The sequence below is a fragment of a genome, unplaced genomic scaffold (genome assembly GCF_019419815.1).
Source record: "Pyrus x bretschneideri cultivar Hongxiangsu unplaced genomic scaffold, Pyrus_bretschneideri_v1 Contig52, whole genome shotgun sequence".
NCBI classification, from domain to species: Eukaryota; Viridiplantae; Streptophyta; class Magnoliopsida; order Rosales; family Rosaceae; genus Pyrus; species Pyrus x bretschneideri.
In genome coordinates this window covers 648,134-672,781 of record NW_025999790.1, presented here as the reverse complement: position 1 = coordinate 672,781, position 24,648 = coordinate 648,134, and the positions used below count along the sequence as shown (strand labels likewise).

The following is a 24,648-nucleotide window of genomic DNA, read 5'->3' as shown; positions in this document are numbered from 1 at the left end:
AGGAGAACTTTTACTTACTCAAAATTTCTCAAAATTATTCGTTGTCAATTTATAAAACTTTGTGTTTATAATCAGAACTGTTCATAGTATATAAATCATCATATAAAGATGGCTTTTGCAAAAAATAAATTAAAACTAAGGTCGTTTAATCATGAAACTATTTAAAAACAAATAAACGGTATTAGTAAAAGCATTATGAACCGTCTATGTATTTATTACAATAGATTGACTAAACGATCTTAGTTTTAATTTAATTTTTGCAGATAATTTTTACAACATGATTCATAGTATGAACGGTTCTAATCATAATCACAAAGCTCTGCGATTAAAACACTAAGAATTTTGACTTTTTAAGTGAAAATTCATACTCATCTTTGAAGTAGCCAAGTATTGTTCTAAAACAAATTCCTTGTGACAAGTAATAATTTTTTATAACTGATAGAATAATCTACAATAAATTTATCTGAATTGTCCAAATTTCAAACTTGGCTACATGAGGTAAAAAACTTATGCTTGAAAAGTATACAAAGAAAACAACACGAGACTCGATCAGCGAGCACAGGGCGAACTAAACGGAATTTCGAAGCAAATAACAGGAAGCTGCTACTGCTAAATGTACAACATGCAATACTATACAAGGCAATTAATATCTCCTTTTTCCCATTTTATCTTTTTTTTTTTTTATCAAAATATAAATGTTACGAAACAGATTAATAAAGTTAATATCCTTCAAAAAAGAAACCATTAATCCGTCCGCCTATACACAAATTTGATCCTAAACAGTAATATCTTCGTCGAGCTGACTACTACTCTTGTCTCCAAAAATGTTTTCCATCGCTTTATGATCCCATGCCATAATTTAACTCCCTTTTATCTCCAACCCAAAGAATAAAACCAAAATTTGCGAGTGGGGAAGCCTTCGCCTTCACTTCTTCCGCCTCCATGTAAAAATGTTCTCGACCATATACAAAAAGAATACACCCCAATTTATTGGAATTCCGAGGACCACAAGCTTTTCATGTCGGGCATATCGCAGATGGTAACGTCATATACGGGACTAGTTTCCATCTGGCTTAGGTTCTGTTCGAACATAGGTTAAGACTGCGAGCTGTTGGTGTAGGAACAGCAGTGGCAGTGACAGGAGCACCCGTCCCACCTGGACTGGCCTGAGTATCACGCTTCCACTGCATGCTCCTGGCACCAGGTTTGATTAGGGGGCGAGGCCTATGTGCACCAGATATGCCTCTCTGGAATGGGGACCAACCAAACCTCGCAGTGGCAAATGGAGTGCCCCGGGCAACCCTTGGCCACGTCATGCCAGGAGCTGCTTCTTGATGTGCAGCTCCCCTCTTTACAACCTGCGATAGGATAATGATACGGGTAAAGATTTCACTCCTACATTTAAACACTAAAAATTACAAATGCTAAATGTAAGGATTCATGATCAGTGTTGATAACGTCTAATGGCTGATGAATCAAATCCCAAAATGCAATGACACATACAAATCCTTACATCAAAGATTTACCATGAAAAAAAATCATATGTTAACAAGGAAGCTAAATAGAGTTCTGTTCTCAAATACCTCACAATAGCAAAAAGTCATCACTAGTTCTAGTTACCACAATGATTTACCTTGAGGATCCGTGACATGAAAGAGGTTCCATCCAGAGATAATGCATTGTCTGCCGCCTCCCTCCGTGTGAACTCTACGTAAGCTGACCTGCTCAAGTAAAGTTATTTAGCAAAGACTAACTAAGGAATATGTATTGTCCTCATATAAAAGGAAGGACTAGGCTAAGAGCTAAGAAGAATTATGATGAGACATCTTACCCTTTAGGCTGCCCAGTTGCTGCATCAGTAACTATCACTACTTTTAGCACTTCCCCAAACTTGTTGAAATGTCGAGAAAGACTATCTTTTGTAGCAGCAAAGTGGACCTGTGCATTCATAAAAAAATATAACTAAAACTGAAATTGCACAAAACCGAGACAAAACCTCAAACATTGAACAACAAGAAGGAAGCTATTACATTGTTAACAAAGATAGTTCGAGAATCTGCATCCTCCAATGGGCGTCCACTGGCATATAGACCTGCACGATATTCCATAATAAAAAAAATTAATAAAGATGCATATTTGGATACTACTCGAATGACAGAGATCCAACACCAGAAAGAGAATCAATTATTTGACTAACTAACAAAAAGTAGGGGTTTTACTTCTCTCATCTCTAAATAGAGGAAAGCAGTAATAATGCGGAAACAAAAAAGAGGATTATTTTAGAAGTTTCAAAACTCACCAGCAGAAGAGGAAAGCATCTTAGGAGAATCTGCAGCAAGTGTTACCTGATATCATAAAAAGACATATTCAATAACAGCCTCCAAGTGCAATGAAATATCAAGTGAATTTAATGTACAAGTGACGATAGAGGAGAGGAAGGTGTGGGCGTGGGCGTGGGCATGTGCGTGCATCTTACATTTCCATTACTTGCTCCAACAGGATTGCCGTTCTCCTTCATCACATGCAAACCAGATTTGGCAACCCCTGCCTCACTATTCTGTAGGGATTTCCAATCATCACCAGCAACTTCTCTTGGCTCCTGATAATGGTGCGCTTTCCAAGTATTGACATTCACAGATATATTCACAATCTTATGAGAAGAATTCGCAGCTGCAAAAGGTTGACCGTGATCTTTATTCCTGGATAGCTGCATAACATGATCAACATTCTTCGCCACATTGTAACGCGCCATTAGTGAATTTTCACCCTTGCTTCCACCAGATGTCCCAGTTTGAGAAACATCAGTAACTATATGACCCATAACATTAACGTCATCAAACCCTTCATTGTCCAATACAAAATCAGAAGCCAAACCAGTTTCACTTTCTAACATAGCATTCCCTACATACTGTCCACTGTATTCACTTCTAGCCGGATATGACGATCGTTTTTGCTCACGAAGTTGGACGACATCTTCAAATTCAACATCCTCGGTAGCAGCATCTCTGGATGGTGCAAGAGGCACACTGGTCTCAAAAAACTCCATACCACGACCTAGTCGGTCAAACACACTCCCTGAAGGTTTAACTCTTGTTACATCTTCAGCAGCTTCTGCAACAGCTTTCATTACAGTTGACATGGGATTTGGCACCCTGGCGACAGACTGTATCCGTCGAGGACGATCAACCCATGATGAGTCAACAGTGGGTTTAGATACCACAGAACGAAGACGCTTCAATGTGGGCTGAGTTGCTGAATTGGATTGCCTTGAGGTCGTTAATGCATCACGCATAGCAAATTGGAGTAGCCGTCGAGGGGCATCAATATTCACTTCAGAAACTGGTTCCCTCTGTCAAGAAGAGGATAATCGAGTGAGAAAGTTGAATAATTGTTATCAAAGTGCATACACTCTATACGAAAGAAGTCTCCAAAATGATCTTTCTTAAATTGCATACTCAATCAACCCTTGCAATAAGCATAAAATACGTTGTTTTGGGGGTGGGGATATTCTTTGTGTGGGGAGAAAAAGCAAAAGAGGATTGCCAGAGCGTGACAAAAGAAACAGTATGCACAATTAAAACCATTAATATGTCCAAACGCAGGTTATAGCCTATAGGCACCCACACAAGCACATGAAAACTAATTCGTAAAACATTATCAATAATGGGCCACTGATAGATTGAATAATACTAAACAAGACCAAGTACTTGAACAAATCTTCCAATTTCAAAAGTTATTAGTATGAAAAGGAAAAGTCCTGAATACAGAAAGGATAGTTCCAATACTGTATAAGTGCCTTGAATTCTGTAGTATAGCAGTCTACACCATACTTCAGGATAAAAGAAGTTATTTATATCTATTTAACAGAGACAAAAAAAATTTGCCTATTCCATACAACTTCAAAATGGATAATTATCACATGAATCAATATGCCCCAATACAGCAGCAAGATCCACATTCAAATTATTAGAATCAAATTCAAGTACCCCCTGCTCAATATCATAAAAGAAAGAAAGAAAAAAAACACAAATTCAAACCTCTGTATTGTGTCGCTCATCAGGCCGAATCCTTTTCCTTTGAGCTGCTGGTTGACGCGAAGGAGACTTCACATCACTGACTTTGCTACGACTTTTTTCTTCTACATGAATATCTCCGATCTCGGAGCTTCGAAAAGGAGGGGGCTCAGCTGCATCCCTTGTTAGCCCTTTCCATTCTCTAGTGTGCCAGGCTTTTAGTTGACTTATTAAACTTCTCCCTTTCTGGCTCAGAACCCAAATGATACAAATCACTTTTTCCTGTAAGGTCACCTGATGTGGTTTTTCTTTTACTCACATCTTCCATCTCAGGATCCTCTGATTGCAGATACAAATCCGAATTTGAAGCCAGATGACCCCACAACCTAGTGAAAAAAACTTAAAACAAAAAATTAGAATGTTGCCACAATAAATATGTACGTTCCAAACTAAACAACCATTATATGTGAAATAACATTGCTCATACAACCATTATATGTGAAATAACATTGCTCATAAACAAGGAAAATAATCAATTACCACGAAACAAAAGAATCACTGTCATCCCCCAAAAACACGTTCAGCTCATTCTTTGCTTCTTCTTTGCCCCTGCCATTCTTTAGAAGGACAATAACATATTCCTGCAAGGAAATTAGAAAACTTAGCGAGAGTTCTAGTGCCATTATTTTTTTCTGTGGATATATTTACATAAAGAAAAAAAAAACCAGGGGTTGAACCCAAGTAGACAATTGAACACAAACTTAAATGAAGAAGACAAGAAAACATCCTCATATATGTTTCAGCTTTCATCTCATGCATATTAAACTCCACTGACAGATATATAAAGGGCACAGAAAAAATTTCTAAGGTTATAGATGGCAAGCATGGAGTACAATCTAGTCTGAATTACTTCATAAGCTTTACTGGTTAGACATCCGACAGGGAGGAGAGGGGAAAGAGATATAATATTGAATAATCCAGATGGACCAATTTCAGCCACTAGAGAATGGGTTCACATAATCAAGACTGTAACAAGATGACAAGAACTCTAGGATATCACTAAAATTTAATAGTAAGCCTATATCAACTCTCTTGCAATGGCATCACTAACAAAATTTTGATCACTCATGCCCTAAGGGGGAGAGAGAAAGAGAGAACCTTCTTCTTACCTATAGAACCTATTACTAGTAAAAGAAGGGAAAAAAAAAAAACAGTTCTTACTAACTAGGACTGGCTACTAAAACCATTAATTATCAGAGATATGTTTCAGAAGTTACAGTATTGTTCGGGAGATGGAACTGGATAAAACATAATGGCTATGCATCATTTGGAACTAAATAAATGTAAAATTAAACCACGGAGTGCCAACTGTATACATGTAGACCAAACAAAAATATAATAATGTTGTCATTTGGTCCGTTAACACAAAGATACTGATATCATATTTCCTAATAAATATGGGGCCCAAGAAACAACCCACATATGAACAAGACTGTAATCTCAGGAAAGACAGAACCACACACATAATATGACAGTTTGCTTATAATAACAATAACATCTGAAAAGCCATGAACAATAACAGAGACACGTGTACCTGTATGTAGTTCTCATGTGCTGTATAAAAAAGAATGATACAGGTACTTCAAGACAATTTGTGTATTTAAATTTCATGGTTGTATTGCTTCTCTAAGGTTAAAAATAAGGACCATGATAAGATCGGAAAGCAATCTCAAATTGTCCCATGAAAGTCCAAGATGTACTGAGATAACACTGTGTTTAAATTTTCTTTTATGGACACCTTAAATAGCCATGTCCTTTCACCTTCAAAAGCATGCTCAAACTTTATGCTTCCTTGCCTAATACCAAGAAGAAGTAGCTCAATATGAAACCCATAAATACACCCATAAATACACCCCTACAAAATTAAAAGTCTATATGGAACCGTTCAAATATATATGTCAGGATATACACAACAAAGGACCCAATGTAACCCCCCCCCCCTCTCTTTTTTTTCCTTTTTGTTTCAATAGTTTAGCAATCAGCAGCAGTCCACCTGAATCTGGCAGCTATTAAGAACATCACATTATATTTCCTCAGTCATTAAGGAAAAAATCAGCATTTGAAAGATTTGGGGAGGGCATCAGCATCTTGTAAGAGGACTTTTCAAATTGGTATGTTGTCCCTCCCTCTTGAAAGCCTTCCGCCTTTAAAAACTCCCTACACGGACAACCACCTCAAGGAATCCCATGCAAAAACCCAAGCACTGCAGTCACAAACTTTGTCTCAAAGACCTGACAGCTCACATTTTGAACAATGGCATAAACTCCTTAAAACCCCTTAATAAGGTATTCAAACTTTTTTTTTCATAAAAGGTAGCCAACCTGAAGCAAGAGAACTGCAACCATTCTCTACATAATCATATCAACTAATAGAGAGCTCAAAAATCTAGGCAACGATTTAAATGGAAACAAATTTCCATAGTTCGGCATATCTCCCTGTCCGACCTACATTGTCTACCCTAAACCGAATGGCAACATCAACAGTTCATACCAATTCATGGTCAGATCAAAATCCAAGATATTCAATAGAGTTTCTTGACAGTGAAGACGAAACCAAATCAAAATCCCAACCTTAACTCCATACATAAACTAAGAACCACGAAAACAATAGGCAATCACCCCAATTAAAACAGAAAATCAAACAGGAAAATTCTCCCCAATCAAAGCACTGAAAACTGGCTAATAATCAGCATAAATTTCAGAACAATGCGCAAGAAATTACTATTAGCCGAATGAGAGAGTCGGTACCACAAGAGTGTCGTCGGTGTAATCCCCCATGAACTCCTTAAGCTTCTCTCTCACACTCTCTTTCAACTTGATGACTGAATCGCCCGTCAAATTAACCCTAAAGGTCCTATCATCAACTCGATCCACGCTCCCCATCGCCACGAAACCCTAATTTCGGCCGAGCAAAACCTGCCGCCCCAATGCTTCGGAAACCTCCACCAATCGTAAAACCCTAGCTCGGGTTTATAAATATCCCCGCAGCCGATCAAACCCCCTCCCCGCCGGAACTCGGGGATAACTGTAGGGGATTTCCCCGGAAAGTGACGTAAATGATTTCTTAGGAAATTGGGTTATAGGGTTTCATGGAAAAATCCGCCGGGAGAGAATTACCGGGAGAAAAAGAAATGGAATCCTTGATTGTAAAAAAAGTAGGAGAGCGGGGCTTAACGTATGATATCGTCGGGTTTTTTTCTTTTTTTTTTTTTAATTTTTTGGCTTATATTTTGTAGCTCTTGTTAATTTATACAAAGTCTCATTTTATTCATTACCCTTTATTTTATCTTTTTTTTTTTTTAAGTCAATCGATTGATTTTATTAAATTAGATATTAGACTGGTCTTCGAATAGATTCAAATCCACACTGTTATGCAAAAATTTAACTCATTTTCATATAAAGGGCCACTTGCACCCTTTATTTTATCTCAATTATCCTATGTGTTCATTTTTTGAAATTTTAATAAGAAAGAGTAATTTGGTTATTACGAAAGTTTTATCCTTTTGCCTTCTTCTTTTTATACAGAGAGTTTTAATGAAAATAGCTTAGACTAAGACTATTTTAATCAAAAACCACCCTATAGTTTTCTTTAACCAAAAGCACTTTAAAATTAATCATAAGGACAAGAGCCTCTAATTTTACATAGGCTGAATTACATAGCCCAACATAAACAAAAATAAGTTTTCATAATTACCCCAACAAGGAGGCGCAGGTCTGAAACTTGTTTGTTCTCATGAAGGAGAAAACTCACGTCAAGTCCAAGCAGAGCGTCGATTAGCGTTTCGTTTTCTGGGTTTTTCTTCCTTCATTCTTGGTGCTTATATCAGTTTTTGAATTTCCTTGTCCAAATTAGATTCAAATTTGGAGAATAACCAAACTTTGAGAAGAAGAAAAATCCCAAATTATTGAATCCAATCTCCAAAAGTACAATTAAAGAGAAATGAATAAGAAAAGAGTTGTGCAATTGAATCAAAGAGAAGGACACTCAAACTGAATCCATTTTCCATAGAACTGGAAAAAACCAAAAATTCCAATTCCTTGCACCCATTTCTCCATAAAACTAGAAAGAAAAATATATATCTATCTGTGATAGAACCACCTTCCCCAATTACAAAATCTAGAAAAGAAAAAGAAAATAGAAAAAGCAGATGAGAAAGAGAGAGAAAAGTGACTTCAACCATAGTGTTCAACTTTCATAACACTGTTTCTGGAAAAAAAAAAAAAAAAAAATCAGATACAGTGTTTGTTTTGTCTGTGCACAAACAAATACTGTATCTAGAAAGGAAAAAACCAAAATCCAGAAATAGTGATTTAAATTCTAAAAACAGTGACTTAAATTCCAGAAATAGTAATTTAAATTTTAAAAACAATGACTTAGATTCCAGAAACAGTCTATGTTTTAACCTTTGACTATTTCTTTTCTTTCATGCATCAGTTAATTATATTTAATAAGTAGGGTGCTTATTTTGATTTAAATTCAGATACAGTGAATTTCACTATTTATTTTCTAGCTTACATTTAAGAAACAGTGTCTCTATTTCATTTGAATCCAGAAACAGTGATTTAGATTTCATAAACAATAACTTAGATTCCATAAACAGTGACTTAGATTCCATAAACAATGTTACTTAAAATCCAGAAACAGTTTATTTTTACAGTCCAGAAACAGTGACCCGTCATTATTATTGAATAGCATGCAGATCTCAAATTTATTTTTTAGAGAAACAAACGATGAACTCCATTGACGATGAAAAATTGAAAAACATTACCTCGAATACACTATGAATAATAACAACAATCACATTTCTACGAAATAATACAAAATATAAATTAAATAGCATGAGGATCTATATTTTTGTTTCAAAGAAAAAGAAGTAGGTTTGCAAAACAACGATGAACTTCATTAACAACAAAAATCTGGAACTCAACCTAAAAAAAGTTAGGGGTAAAATCGACAAATCATAGTTTATTATAGTTAGATCAGTTTTAGTTGAATTGTTTTAATATGGGTTTTGTACTAATTATTAAACAAAACTTATAACATGGTTTTTTATTAAAACTAAAAATTTTCAAGCCATTTTCATTAGTTTTCCTTTTTATATATAGATGATGTGTCACATCCTGGCCCAGGCCCCCACCATATCCCGAGCTTGACTCTAACGTAACACGATATTGTTCGCTTTGGGCCCCGACCACACCCTTACGGTTTTGTTTCTGGGAACTCATACGAGAACTTCCCAGTGGGTTATCCATCTGGAATGCTCTCAGCGCGAATTCGCTTAACTTCGGAGTTCCAATGGAACCCGAAACTAATGAGCTCCCAAAAAGGCTCGTGATAGATGGAGATAAGAATATACATATAAGGCTTACAGATCCACACCCATGGCCAATGTGGGATGTTACAATCCACCCCCCTTAGGGGCTTAACGTCCTTGTTGGCACACTTCCAGCCAGGGGTTAGCTTTGATACTAAATTATCACATCTTGGCCCAGGCTCCACCACATCCCTGGCTCAACTCCGCCGTAGCACGATATTGTCTGCTTTGGGCTTCGATCACGCCCTCACAATTTGTTTCTAGGAACTCACGCGAAAACTTCACAGTGGGTCACCCATCTTGGGATTGCTCTCGCGCGAACTGCACTTAATTTCGAAGTTCCTATGGAACCTGAAGTCAGTGAGCTCCTAAAAGACCACGTGCTAGGTAGAGATAAAAATATACATATAAGGCTTACAAGATCCACTCCCCTGGGCGATGTGGGATATTACAATCCACCCTCCTTAGCAGCCTGATGTCCTCGTCAGCACTACTTCCGACGAAGGATTGGCTCTAATACCAAGTTGTCACATCCCGGTCCGGACCCCCACCACATCCCACGCTCAACTCTACCATAGTACGATATTGTCCGCTTTAGACCTCGACCACAGCCTCACAGTTTTGTTTCTAGGAACTCACACGATAACTTCCCAATGGGTCACCTATCCTGGGATTGCTCTCGCGTGAACTCTCTTAACTTCGGAGTTCCAATGGAACCCGAAGTCAGTGAGCTCTCAAAAGACCTCGTGCTAGGTAAATATGAGAATATATATATAAGGCTTACAGATCCACACTACTGGGGGATGTGGGATGTTACATGATGTGATAAGAGCTTTTTCGTGGTTTCAAAAATGAAACAACATGTGAAAGAAATTATGAGTTATACGATAATGTAAGGGCAAGTCTTCACTGTGTTCGACTCTCCTCCAACCTCCATAAGTAAAATTGAACCAGCTCTTGCCCTACCATTAGAGTTGCAATGGCAACTGATTGAAGAAAACCCAAATTTATCACCTCGTGTCTTTCCAACGATTTAATGCTCATTTGAATGTCCTTTTTAAAATAACTGAAAGCACTTTTAGTAAAAATATTTTTAGCACCAATCTTTAGTAAAAATGCAAGTAAATCATGAAAAAACACTTAAAATTTGTGGAAAAAGCACATAACTAGTGCTTCATGCATAAAACACTTCAAGTACTTTTAGAATCCAAAATATTTTTTTTCTAAAAGCGATTTAGGTCATTTTAAAAAGCATATATAAACAAGTCATTTAACCTTTTATTGACATGATTCTCATTAAGCCCAAAATATGACAGTTACTACTCTTTTTGTGGTATGCCTAAATATGCAATTTATTGAAGCGCTTGTCGAAGTTGAAAATTAAAGTTCCGATTATCAATTATAATGGCTAGAGACAGCAAATCAACTCATTACGTTGTTAACGAGTAACTATTAATATCCAAGTCGTTACCGACATCACCACAACCAATCTCACCATCATATTATAGTGAAATCAAGCCACGGCTAGTTTGGTATTGCTCCATTTTTATAAAACTAGTTCTGTTATGCTGTAAAAATAAACGACTATGAAAAAAAAAAAAAATGTTTGACAAATTGTTAGGTTAAAAGTGCTTTTAGCAAAAAAAAAAAAAAAAAAGTAAAAAGAGAAACTAGGGTTGTCAATATGAAAGTTTTGTTAACTAATGGTGTTCACATGCCTCTAGTCAAAAATGATTTTTTTTTTTTTTTATTTTTTTAAGCATGGGAGAGCAAATATGAATAGAGTTGTTTCTTCTTTGTGCTCTTTCACACTCATGATTTTGAAATAAAACACTTTTTCCTTTTATTTACCAAAATAATTTAACTCCAATTTTTTTAAAAGCTGCTTTTTAAAAAATTTAAACGACTCCAAAATTTTAATGGTAACCCGTTAACATTCTATATTATTCCTACTTGTATTGGGATGCTATATGAGAAACTGACTAAATACTGGGCAGCGCACGTAACATCGAGGGGAAAAAAAAAAGCAAATAAAAAACAAAACAATATCGGGCACGCAACTCACTTCCGCTTCTTGACGCGAAGGATCGTCTGCACCCGAGTCTATGCATATTCCGTGTCTTCGAGAGTCCAATTGGTCGAATACTTATGATCTCCCAAATGCAGTCCATTCCTCTTTCTGACTGATTTCCCGCTCCCCCAATCAAAACTAGAAACGTAGGTTGACTCACGACACCACGGAAACACCTGATCATTGCTTTGGGTCACCCCCGCCACGCTCTCTCATCGCTTATAAAGTCGCAGCTGGAACATATGGCTTCTGCTTCTCCTCGTCTGACACCTCTCTCTCCCTCTCTCCTGTTCGCTTTAGGGTTTGTCTCTCTCTCTCTCTCTCTCTCTCCTCTCTCTACATGTGTGTTTGTTTTTCGAAATTTTGGTTGTTTGATTATTTGATTATTGGATTGTTGAAGGGGAGCGGATAGGAACCATCTCTGTGTGAACTGCAGGAGCTACTTTGAAGAGGTTGGTTCCTCTGCGAACAGGTGAGTCGTAGATTGTTGTTTTTAATCACTATTTGCTTCCGGGTTCTGCTTTTTTCGATGAATTATGTTAAGGATGGCTGAAGAAGCTGAGCAGCTTATGTATGTGATGAAAGATGTGAAGTTTTCAAATGAAAAAATGGTACTTTGATGGTGGGTTTTGGATTCTGATGGGAGAATAGACCTTAATCCCAGGTGCGAGGATGTGAAGAATAAGAAATTAAGGTTTTTTTGTGCAGATTTAACTGAATCGTTCTCAAAGTTTGAAGCTTGATGAGTTGGTTTAATTACTTGTGTGTTTTGTCATTAGCAATTGGTTTGAATTAGCTTGAAGAAGTAGATTTAATTGCATGATTAATATGTTTATGTATTAATATGAAACTTTTTAAAAAAAGCCATAACTTAGTGCCACCACTAAGACCATCCTCCTACTATCCTTATTTCCTTTAACAATATACATGTATATATGTGTATATATACATATATATATATATAGAGAGAGAGAGAGAGAGAGAGAGAGAGTCATGGAATCATGGGATGTCTTGGTCGAAAACGGTGGAACACACTATTATATGATTCAGGTTCAGATTGGTTAGGTGTCATCTAACTCTGTGGTTTTACCTTGTGAAGAGGTGTATTGTTTCAATTGTGGTCTTGAGGCTTTATGAAAATCAGTGGTTCCATCGACTTTATAGAAATGCCCATGGTATTTTCATAGGGTGTTGAATACCCCTTTACCAGGTATATTAAATTTTCTATGACTGAGAGGGCAACTGTTCTGTCAGTTGTTGTCTTCTGATACCTCATATCCCGCATGCCTATTGCAGTGGGAAGACAGCAGCTGCTTTAGTAAGGCCTAGGAGTCCAATAGTTAACTTCAACTAGCACTTTTGGATGTGCATCGGGTTGTGACAGTAGGCTCGAATGACTTTTGTCTTCCCCAATCTTGAGCTAAAGATGTGGTTGGTGTTTATTTTACTGTGTTTACTCTTTATTACAAAATCATTACAGCCGAAGCCTGTTCATATTGTTATACGGACTGTCACCTTTACAAGGAGGTAAGACAGTGCTTGTTTGCATTAATCTCAGATTTACAGTAACGGAACTCCTCAGACAAAATGGCAAGACTGCAAAAGCTCATTCCTTGGTTTTTTATGGGGGTTACCCTGTTTAATGATTGTAAATTTTTTTTTTGCTGAATAAGGAAGTGGGCTTATTTTCTTTTACTTAAAACCTCTGCCTTCCAAGAATTATTATCTTTCGCTAGCCTGTCTTTGTCTCTTTCTATCTTCATATCTCTCGAATGGCATTTTGTTCATAAATCGCCCTCCCTGTGTATGAGGTGAAGGGGGAAATAGATTGGTGGGATAAAAACTTCTTCTGTGCCCTGGCTTTTATTACTAGAAAAATAAAATAAGAGGAAGTGGCAGTGGCAGTTGAGCTCTTATGGTATCACTTTGCAACCCTATGGTTTAAGATATGATTCTTTGTCTTCGTGTTGCTTTCTTTAATAAGGTTTGCTCTCCTATCATGGAGGCATAAAATACATGTTTTACAAGCTGTCGTATCCGTGGATTGTTATATTTTCAGTTTAACTGATTGAACACTTGGGCAAAGAATACTACTCATACGGTCACACCCAACGGTGTAGTGCACATTTTCCCTTAACAAAAAAAGATAAAAAGTATAAAGTGAGCTTTCTTCTTTCTCATTTGTGTTTATTAGGTATGTCTAGTTCAGTGGAACTCTCCCAATTATATACGATTTCATCTTGAGGCTTCAGAACTAGAATTGTAATCAGAGCTTCAATACTTATATCAATTTTATCCAACTTATTGTCATACATGAAGCATACTTCTCTATACTGAGGATAAAGGGAAGTCCCTACTACTTTTTGTTGGCGATCTAACATTCCATCTTTCTTATGCTAAGATTCAAATTACTGTGCTGATTTTAATTTAATGAGTTGATGGTTGAGTCTGCTTGTTTATACTGTTGTAATTGCTTGGCTGCGTAATATTGTAGATGTCTGGTAGGGGGAGATGTCTACCTTGAGCTGTGTTATTGTATATTTTTGGAGAACTTAAGGGAATTAAATTACAATGCAGGAAATTCTAAGAAAATGGAGCACAATGAGACAGGATGCCAAGCTCCTCCTGAAGCTCCCAAGCTTTGTGCCAACAACTGTGGATTCTTTGGAAGTCCAGCAACCATGAATTTGTGTTCCAAGTGCCACAAGGACTTGGTGTTGAAGCAAGAACAAGCTAAAGTCGTTGCGGCATCCATTGATAGTGCGGTGAATGGCAACCCCTCTGAAAGTGGGAAGGGGCCTGTTGCTACTGCTGCTGTAGATGTACAAGCTGGCCCCGCAGGTGTGATGCTTATCTCAACACAGGCATCCTCTACTCCATCTTTGAACATTAAGAGGGAGGAGAAGGTGAAAGAGACTCCTACCAGGTGCGGCACTTGCAGGAAACGTGTTGGTCTAACTGGGTTCAGTTGCCGATGTGGAGATCTCTTTTGTGCAGTTCATCGGTACTCTGATAAACACAACTGCCCTTATGATTACCGGACTGCTGCTCAGGATGCAATAGCCAAAGCCAACCCGGTTGTCAAGGCGGAAAAGCTGGATAAAATCTGATAAAAGTCTTGGAATTACGAGGGTTTAATCTTTTCATGTATTGCACACATGCTCTCATTTCTACCCATGTGGCTTCTGCTTCTGTTTGAGTTGATCTTGTTATGTTAGGTCTCGTGTGTGATAGATGGTTGGAAGCTGTTGTGGGCATTTTCAAATGTCAGGAACGATTGTGTGTAATAATCCCAGCCGTTCGTGAGGGCCGTGAGGCCGTCACGAGGCTTTGGTACCGATGGTGTTTTGGACCTTGTTTATTTTGCTTGTTTGGGATGTAGCTTGTCAGATATAGGAAGGTGCCAAGGTAGGTAGCATGCTCAAGTAATTCACGATAATGCTCATAACTAAGGTTTTCCCCATGTGTTACTTGGGGTGGGGGAATTGGAATCGAACTCGGGACCTCAAGGTGGAAATGTGAATGTTTTTAGCGAAAACTGAGCTACAAACCCTTTGCAGAGTAGAAGTATTTTAACTTCTAAGTTGGGACCTCAAGGCTAAGTTCATAGTGTGAAACCATCAATATAATTTTCAAAATTTATTGGACTAAGTAGCTTAGGTTTGAGTCGACTAGTATTAAAATGAAGAAGATGTTGTAATATGGCACATACTATTACTATTTGGTTCATGTACCATGAATTTATTAATTAATATTACACATACTTATATAAAATTCGAAGATTTTGATCCGAAATTTTCAAATTCAGTATTATAAAGAACATCATGCGTATTCCAATTTTATCAAGTTTATTATTTAGAATGCTTTATTATATATAAAAAATAAAGGGTATAATTATACGTATTATTTTATTTTATCTAATATGATTTTTATGTCATAAACCTTCATGTAACGACCTAAATCTCTTCCTTCCACCCCAATTCCCACTGCATATTTCCCGACCTTTAACTCCTCCCATTTTCTTCTTCTGGTTTCTTTCTCTGCGGTTCTGTTTGGTCAATCGCCGTCGGAGAAGAAGGCAATGATGTTAAGGAGAAAGATATAGTAAGAAAGTTAAAAAGAAAGAGTGATCTTATCCGTACAATTTTACGTGAACAATTTAGATTATTTGATCTGAAAAAAAAGATAGTATGGATTTAGAGAGGATCATATCCTAAATTATATGATGGAAGATAGACGGCATAAGGACCCACAAGCCCACCCAACCCCTTCTCCGCCACTTGGAATCCAACAAGGTACGTCCGCCACGTTTGAAGCGCGTGGCGCCCAATCACAGCCGTCGATCACACCGTGTTTGACATTCTGATAACAAGTCACCATCGATTGGACCTAGTGAGGTGGTGAGATCAGCCCACCGGTTGTGCAATCAACTAGAATTAGCATTAGTTTACTCGTTAATCATTACTATTAGTGCTGCGATAGAAACAGCTGCGCTATTTCTAAACCGTGGACCGGAAAGCGACTTTTGCACTTCCCCATGAATCTTCCCTTTTATTGGCTTAAGGACCATATTTATAACGTGGACACTTTGCTTAAAAATTAAATACAAATATTAAAGAGCGTAGTGCATGTAGATGAACTATGCATCGTATCATCAATTTAAGGTATGTTTGCTTCGGATCCATATAAGAAATAATGAGTATGAGATAAACGTTTCTTTGATTATTTTGTGCTTTTATTTTGCAAGTATGTCGTATCAAAACTAATGGGACTCACCCTTTTTTTTTTTTTCAATTGTTGATAAACACAAAGTAGGTATGCTTTTAATAGTCTTATCTCATCGGTGAAAGTTCTCATTACGCACTTAAAAAAGCACTTAATACCTTGGATTTAGGCTAATTTAATGCAATTAATACAAGAGCGTCGCTGGAAAACTATACAAACGTAAATTTCCATTGTACTGTAAACCAAAGGAGAATGAAAGAAATGGTATGCATCGTCTCATATCCCAACATTCCAAATACGTGATCGAAGACATTTCATCACCATGTGTTGGCGATATATTAGGAGTTTCAATGTCAAGGAACTTAATAATCTAAACAGTTCGTTCTCTTGAGAATAGACTTAGTGGTTCTGAGAACTTATGTACTCGAGATCCTAACAAATAGTTTGTGTATAAAAAAATCCATGAATAACTTATACAAATGCTTGATACTTTTTGAAGAAGAATGAGCATAAAATCTGATGGGCGCATATTTTCATATATTATTATCATATATTTTCCTTGGATTTTGTATATATCAATGTGTTAATTGCACTTATTTATATTGTTTAAATTTATAGGCATTCAATATGGGAGTTACGTGAAAAATAAGTGAAAAATGAGCTTTTTTGATGTCTAGAGTAATTCCAGTGGAGCAAGAGGCTACTTAACTGCGCCAAGGCATGTGCATTACAACAAGAAGATGAGACTGCAACGATTTTGGAAATCAAATGACATAGGAGTGCTATTCAATGGATTTAAGAAGAGACATAATTATTTTTTTTATTATTTCCGTTTATTTTCTTTTTATTTAATAAGAACTTAAAGTGCATTAGTTAGGATCTTAGTGGGGTTAAATTAGTTTTTTTTTCTTGTCTTTGCCGTGGGTGTAATAAGGAGATTTCTTCTCCTTGTGATGCATTACCACCAAATAATATCATTTTTCATAGGGGTTGCGCCAGGAAGAGAAGAGGGGAGATTTTTTTTTTTTTTAGTTTCTTTTCTTTGCTAGGGCTACGATGTAGCCTGATCATGAATACCTAATTTCCTTGTGGCATTGTTGTGTTCAAGTTTTTCTTCTTATTGAATATCTTTTGTTATTCGTAATGCGCTTGATTTTTGTTTAGATGCTTGATCACCATCTAGATTTAAGTTAAGTTGGTTTGATGCAAGTTAGAGTAGATGCCAGACTGAACTTGGGTTTAGCTTCCTGCAATTGATACCATAAACACCTATTTGTAGATACCATGCAATTAGGATTTGTATGCTTTTCCAACAATTCCATAGAGCTTAATGGGTTCTTACTTGTTTAAATCCATCTAGACGCCACAAAGGGTTAACGTGTAATGATACTTTTGATGCAACAAGATGCCATGGTCGTTGAATAATTTAGGGAAATCGATCATCAATATTAGGGAACTACTTGAGCATAACATAATAAAGGAATTAAATAGGATTGGTTATGGTGAATTCGGATGCCCTAGTATTTATTTTCTCATGTTCTAAATTTTATTATTTCATGCATTTTATTTTAAGTCATATTTCATTTTTGGCTTAATTCAAATCTTCTATCTTTTCTGTTAAAGTTTCTCCACTATAATTTGTTTTCGGTTTAGTTATTAAGATTTTAGAATCAATTTGATCTTTGTGGGACGATATCCGTGCTTATATACTATACAATCATCTGATTCGTATACTTGCTATCACTAAAATTCGAGACTTAATGAGTTTAATTTTTGTTATCTAATTTTCGCAACAAAATCTATGGTTATAATTGTGGGAGCAAATTCCATCGCACATTGAATTGACGAAAATTCACACATAAAGAGAATAGCTAAACAAATATAGACTAACACTGGTGTGGTGTTAGTCAAGGGGCCTCCAATACCCAAGTTAAAACGATTATAAGTTAATGAGGATCCTCTCCGAATCCTCTTTGTGAGGATCTTGGGGATCCTTCAATCATATCCGTTCATTATACATTATGCAGTCATAAATTATTGAAATTTTTTATATTTAAAATTGAATACTAACAATACATCACGATTGGAGGTCCGGATAGGATCCTAATTCATAAGAAGTAACAAGAGTATGTTGAAAGTTCTTGATTATTGTAATAAAGTGGCTAACCTTGGTTATTTACGAAGAACTGAAAAGTTAATCCTAGTGTCTAGGTTCGTTGAACCTATAAACAGAGCATTACAAAATTATCCAACTCTATTCTTGTAGATTGACCGTTTATAAGGAATTTTGTCTCCTTTATATAGGCACTAAGTAAGCCCCAAGAGTTTTCACTGCCTCACTAGTAAATGGGTTGCACACATAAGCATGAGGTGTAGTTTACTTCTCCAATGTCCAATAGACACGTGGAGAAGAAGTAACATTAGTGCAACTTGCTTGGCTTTCCAAGTCGACACCCTCTTGAGTAGCGCTTATACAAGGCTGGTTGGAACACAATTAAGTCAAGAGCTAATTCTGAGAACATTCATGCTATTGTATAGACTTCTCTTCTTATCGCTGGCCAACGCATGACTTGGAGTTGACGTTTGGAAATACTTATCCTTGGAGCTCAGTGCTAGAAAATTGTCAAGTTTGCCAACTAGCTTGAGTGGTTAAAAAATAATTTAGGTCACCATGCTCTCTTTTGTCGATAAACAATTCAGGGTCTTTAGGGGTCATTTATGATGGTCTTTAACGTAGCGCTCAGTCAACTGAATTCCTTGGGCATAGCCTATGAGCCTAGCATCTTAACCTTTCATCGCTTCGTGAGGTCTCAGGGCTCATCTCTAAGATTTTAACAACTATACATTATTTTAATGAATCTAGAAGGATTTTGTATTAGCAAGTGACCCTTTACTATATTGGTGGAAATGTGTTGAGCCTTTGCATGATGGTATGTGTTCAAACCCCGTCGGTGACTAATCTAACATCTAATTTAACAAAATATATCGATTGACAAAAACCAAAAAAATGACTGTGTATTAACATCTTGCTTTATAACGAGTCGGAACTCAAGAGGAGGCTACTGACTCGAGTTGAAGAACATGAATTGTGAACTTTACATAAACTACAGACTTATATATTAATTTATTCTCCTATATCAAATCAATATTATTTCCAACTCAATCGTGCCAAGCAAACTATAAGCGAGTAGATTAATTGATTGTGACTAATCTTAATGTTACATATGAAAGTTGGTGAAACCGATAAAAAAAAAGTTTATCTATTTTGAACAAACGATATATCTATATTAAGGGAGAGATGGATATGCTAAGGCTCACAATAGGTTAGCAAAAATGTGATTCAAGTTCGCTTTTAGCGAGAACCGAATCTAAAACCTCTCACTTATAAGTAAAGAGAAATATAATTAGACCGTAGTACTAAGTGGTAAAACTTATAAATATTTAACAAGCAATGTTGAGTACAAATTAGGACTCATACGGGTACACGGTTACAAGGAGAGACAGCCGACACGTGTGCGTCACACGTGTACGCCGGACGAGGACCGAGACCGACTTCTTTCTTTCCGAGAAAACGAAAGGGGTCAGATAGGGCGGCGGCTTGGGCTCGTAGCAGCTGGACGCGTGTAATTACCCACCGGTGGTTTCTATAATTTCCCCCTTTTCCCATTTTGCCCCTCCACATGCATTCTTCTAGGATCCGTCATTTTAATTTTTTAAATAATTTAAATTCGGTTCTCTTTTTAGTTTTACCCGTGCACCAACATGCACCAGCAAAAACAATATACTATTTGCTTCTTCTTCTTAGTGGATGACAGAAAATATCCCTCTGACACCAACAAAAACAATTTATAATTTGTAATTTTTGAGAACTTTCGTGTTTAACGGTCAACCTATCACGTAATTTTATTAGTTTATATGTTATAAAACGATGAAATAGATATATGATTTGGTATTAATTTTCAAATCAATAATATGCTATGTGATTGTGAAGTAGTCATATTGAAAAACTACTTTTGATTTTAAAATTTCATTTTGAATTTTTTGTCACATTGATGCTTAACTCGTGGGACAATAATATAATCGACATTTTTTATCCTTTGAAAACTCATATCGTTTTTTGCGGAAGCTAAAAGCTGTATATACTCGCCTCTAGGCTTGCTCATTGCCTCGTGAAACCTCGCTTAGCGCCGCAAGGGTGTAAGCATAGTAGGTGGTGGAGAGCTTGACAACATGTACCTCTCATTTTAAGCTTATATTCTTGATGGTTTTGTGAAAAAAAGCCTTTTAAAAGAGTGAAGAGAAAGAAAAGGAAGATGAAATGCTTTGTAGGGTAAAGATGTGAGTGACCTTAAATTGGCGAGGCATCCATGACCATGAGATGAAATGCAGCTTTTGTTCAAATGTAGGAAATTTAAAGTTCAAAGGAAGCAAGATATTGCTTTTGAAGTATTCTTTTTATATAATAGCTTTTATAGCAAATCATGAGAATAAGTATATATTTGTGGGTTTCGTAATTAAGAGTCAATTTATAATAGCTTTTTACAGCAAATCATGATTAAAATCCTTATTCGGTTGTCACTTAGTACTACGGTTTAGTGGTATTAATATTCACTTGTAAGTGAGAGATTTTATGTTCGATTCTCGCACAAGATGAATTTGAATCATATTATTGATAGCCCATTATGAGGCTAAATTTATTATTATTCCCCTTAATATAGATAATATTGTTTGTTAAAAAAAATCTTCCTTCGGTTTTATATCATCATAATCCCAAGAAGCTTTTTGCATGCGGGAGTGTTACTATTTGAACCATTCATCTTAATGGTTCAATAGATATTATGAGGAGAAGTTCCGAATGTCGACATTGAGCCAATAATCAATCTAAGAGCATCTTCAAAGGAGATGTCAAAATTGCCACGTAGGCATAAAATAGTAAAAAAAATGATAGCAAACTCTCTCAAACCGAGTCTTCAATTTTTTATGTGGCGCTGAATCATTTGAAGGCAAAAGCCTTTTGCTGTCAAATTCACTAAATGATTTTTTAATAGATTAATATAATATATAATAAATCGCTTATGTGGCGCTGAATCATTTGAAGGCAAAGCCTTTTGCTGTCAAATTCATTAAATGATTTTTTAATAGATTAATATAATATATAATAAATCTTGTTATGTTTTTGAAATATTTGATTGGTTGGCTTAATTATTGGACTCTACAAAAAGATAAAAAGTTTATTAAATGACATTACTATTTAACATATCTGGAGCAAAATATTGTATAAAATGTCAAATTGCCACATAAGCTATCAACTATCATTTTGATGTTTAAAATTTGACATTTCCTTTGAAGATGCTCTAAACTTTCTTTTTTTTTTTTCCTTCTAATATTTATATTTTTGTAAAAGTAACAATTTGGTCTTACATATAGAGATTTAATAAATTTTTACCGTGGTTAAATTTGGCATAAAATTTGTATCACTCAATTTGCAGCCGGACCGCTAAACTTTATCGTAATACTTATGTGATCGATGAAAGATTACCAGTGCAGATTAAAAAACTATAAAACAAAACGTAGCAAATTCCTTCTTCTATAATATTTTGAGCTTGAATCGATTGAGCTACTAGATAGATTGTGAGTAAACAATCTCATAACTATTATTTTAAATCGTAATAATAGAATACCATAAAACTAGAGAAATTAGAACATGGGCACCCAATAGAATCCATGGGACGGCCGCATGTTGATAATATGCTGCATGTGGGTAAAAAATGGGGTCCCACCGCACCTTAAAATAAGCTTTGTCAGGATATTTACCTTTTCTCAATAATGACGATTATCCACGTCAGAACCAATCTTGAACGACCAACTCAATGCGGCAATTCCACGCCCAAGAACCAAAAAAAAAAAAAAAAAAAAAATCAATTATTCCTTCTTTCTCTTTAATTTTTTAAGCAAAAAGGTGATCATTAAAGAAAAGTAGGAAGGGCATTTCGGTAAAACTGAAAGGCAAAAATGGTCTATACGCGTCTAGATGAGGTCCATAATTTATCGCCATTACCGACCTTTCGCTCCCCCATATTATCCCCCTCCCCCGTTTCTGTCTCCTCAATCGCCCACCCAAACCTCTCCTCTCCTCTCCTCTCCTCTCCCTCTGTCTAAAACCACAACTTTTTTCTTCCTCTTTCTCTCTCTCTAGAAAACAACAACCTCCAATTTTCTTCCTTTCCATCCATCTATATCTCGGAAAAAAAACAGAAAAAAGAGAGAAGACTAGAGAGATCCATCTCTCGATTGTTCAAAATTTGAATGAAAAAAATGGCACAGAGAGCGGAGAAGGAAGAGACCGAGTTCAAGGTCCCCGAAACGCTAACGCACTGCGTCAACAACTGCGGCGTCACCGGCAATCCCTCCACCAACAACATGTGCCAGAAGTGCTTCAACGCCGCATCGGCCGCCGCCGCCGCCACTTCATCGTCGTCAGCGGCGATTCTGAAGTTTTCAGCCGAGAAAAGTCCGAGATCTAGCTCATCCTTCAGCTTCGAGGCTGCTGCCGAGACCTGCCGTAAGACGACGGCGTCGGAGATCGCGAGATCGGACGAAACGCCGAATCGGCGCGTGGTTAATCGGTGCTCCGGTTGTCGGAGAAAGGTCGGGTTGACCGGATTCAGGTGCCGGTGCGGCGAGCTCTTCTGTTCTGAACACCGGTACTCCGATCGACACGTGTGCAGCTACGACTACAAGGCTGCCGGTCGCGAGGCCATCGCGAGAGAAAACCCCGTGGTCAAGGCCGCAAAGATCGTCCGGGTTTGATAATTTATATATCGATTGACTTTGTAGAAATGAAGCAACGCAAAAAGTCACGCGAAAATTTGAAGAGGAATTTGTGGCTCGATCGGTTGTCATGGCGCGTCTCTCTCGGACACCAAAACGGAATTCAGAGACGGGGAGAGATCGCTTCGTTTATCAAATTCTCTCTGATAATTTTTTTTTTTTTTTAATTTTAATTTTTCGTGTTCTTATTTTAAATTTTTATTTCTCTTGGATTGGAAATGATAAAATTATTGTGATGATTTAAGATATTCGGCGTGTTTGTTGGGGTTCAACTTTTTTTTTTTTTTTTTTTGGTAGTTTTAATGTATTTTAATATTTTTTTTTCTTTTGTTCAAACTGTGAGCGGCTGTTGAAGGGACATTCCAGGAAGTGACAGGGTGTTTTTCGTCATTTCGCGTATTTACAACTTGAAATACAGTTGGCGATGGTTGGGAAACAGCGGGCCCAAGGTATGGAGACGGGATGGGGGCTTTACAATTATTTATTTATCGCGATAAATTCGATTGGCATAGGAGAGTTGGAAGGAGAGCCTATAGGAAGGGGACATGTGAGCACGGAGTAGACCATAAAAGCTGTAAAGCAGTTGGAAGTGAGGTGAAGGGGGAACATTTGCGTATGATAATTGGTCGCTGTTTTGAATGAAAAGGTGGGATATGTGGTGGGGATCTCGAGGGTGTGACGAGATCGACGGCTGAGGTTGTGTGTTGGTGGGTTGTTAGAATAGAATAGGTGACGTCGATGAGTGCGTGTGTATATATGGACTAGAATTCTCAGCTCTTTTTTATTCATTCTCTCCTCTTAAATTTTCTTTCTATAAAAAATTAATATCAAATGTTAACGTGATCTAACCATGATAGTTATTCTTTTAAATTTTCTTTTTATAAAAAAATTAATATAAAATATTAACGTAATTAAATAAAATGAAAATAAAGAAAAGGAAAAAATAAAATATAAAAAAGAATCCAACTCCTGTATATATATAGGACTTGCATTGTGCGGGGGGCCATTGTGGGTGCCCGGACTACTTGGACGTGTGGGGCCCCGCGTTTTGTGACCTTTGAGGGACATGAAAAGCTGTCAGACACATGGCTGAGGCTTACCTTGATACAACCATTGACTGACACATGTGAAATTTAAAACAATAAAATTTAAAAAAGTAAAGCATAAGAGCACGTCTTAATTAATTATTAGAGCTACAGAAAAGTCAGGGTGAAGAGATTTGGTTTGGTGTTAATGTGAAAGTGTGTATGCCTGTACGTGACATGATGCCGAAGGCTCGAAGAGCTGTGTTTAGTCTTACATCGTTTAGGGGAGTTTGGGTTGATGGTTAAAAATGGAAATGTGAAGTGAAACTGTTAAACTAAATGGTAGTGTAGAACTTGAAAAGGTATGTTATGGCATTTTGTTTTGTTATCTCCTTATGGGCACGTGGATGATCTCTAACTCTAATGAAGTTATAAGGCGAGGTCTTGATCTCTACGTACCATGTTGTTGGTCCAAACATTATATTGTGAGTGTCAAAAGGTAAATGGGATTAGTGAAAATAACACAAATATTATCCATTTTTATTACTTCTCAACACGAAAATAAACCAAAGCTATAAAAAGCCTTGAACTCCTTGGATATCGACGATT

The 24,648-nt window shown here is 36.7% G+C and overlaps 2 protein-coding genes and 1 non-coding gene across 4 annotated transcripts; 2 read left to right on the top strand and 1 right to left on the bottom strand.

The window, feature by feature from the left end:
- Positions 1–633: 633 nt before the first annotated feature.
- On the bottom strand, positions 634–7,048 carry LOC103954877. Its single transcript, XR_007253074.1, has 9 exons — positions 6,821–7,048; positions 4,554–4,654; positions 4,038–4,399; positions 2,477–3,349; positions 2,300–2,345; positions 2,031–2,092; positions 1,832–1,938; positions 1,634–1,721; positions 634–1,358 (listed from the first exon to the last, which is right to left on the bottom strand). It is a non-coding gene; the product is annotated as an uncharacterized LOC103954877 (transcript).
- Positions 7,049–11,623: 4,575 nt separating this feature from the next.
- On the top strand, positions 11,624–14,819 carry LOC103954878 (zinc finger A20 and AN1 domain-containing stress-associated protein 8-like). Of its 2 annotated transcripts, XM_009366726.3 has the most exons (3): positions 11,624–11,759; positions 11,859–11,930; positions 14,036–14,819. In XM_009366726.3, exon 3 carries the CDS (start codon positions 14,050–14,052, stop codon positions 14,566–14,568), a length of 519 nt encoding a protein of 172 aa, XP_009365001.2. In that variant the 5' UTR covers positions 11,624–11,759; positions 11,859–11,930; positions 14,036–14,049; the 3' UTR covers positions 14,569–14,819. The 2 variants fall into 2 exon arrangements, with proteins under 2 accessions (XP_009365001.2, XP_048426278.1); XM_048570321.1 differs by lacking the exon at positions 11,859–11,930 and having other exon boundaries at positions 11,737–11,759.
- Positions 14,820–22,302: 7,483 nt separating this feature from the next.
- LOC103954879 (zinc finger A20 and AN1 domain-containing stress-associated protein 5) lies at positions 22,303–23,262 on the top strand. Its single transcript, XM_048570400.1, has one exon. The coding sequence runs from the start codon at positions 22,490–22,492 to the stop codon at positions 22,991–22,993; it is 504 nt and encodes a 167-aa protein (XP_048426357.1). The 5' UTR covers positions 22,303–22,489; the 3' UTR covers positions 22,994–23,262.
- The last annotated feature ends 1,386 nt before the right edge of the window (positions 23,263–24,648 follow it).

Excerpts from the sequence above, each read along its gene's own strand:
- LOC103954878 (XM_009366726.3), top strand. The coding sequence starts at position 14,050 with ATGGAGCACAATGAGACAGGATGCCAAGCTCCTCCTGAAGCTCCCAAG.
- LOC103954879 (XM_048570400.1), top strand. The coding sequence starts at position 22,490 with ATGAAAAAAATGGCACAGAGAGCGGAGAAGGAAGAGACCGAGTTCAAG.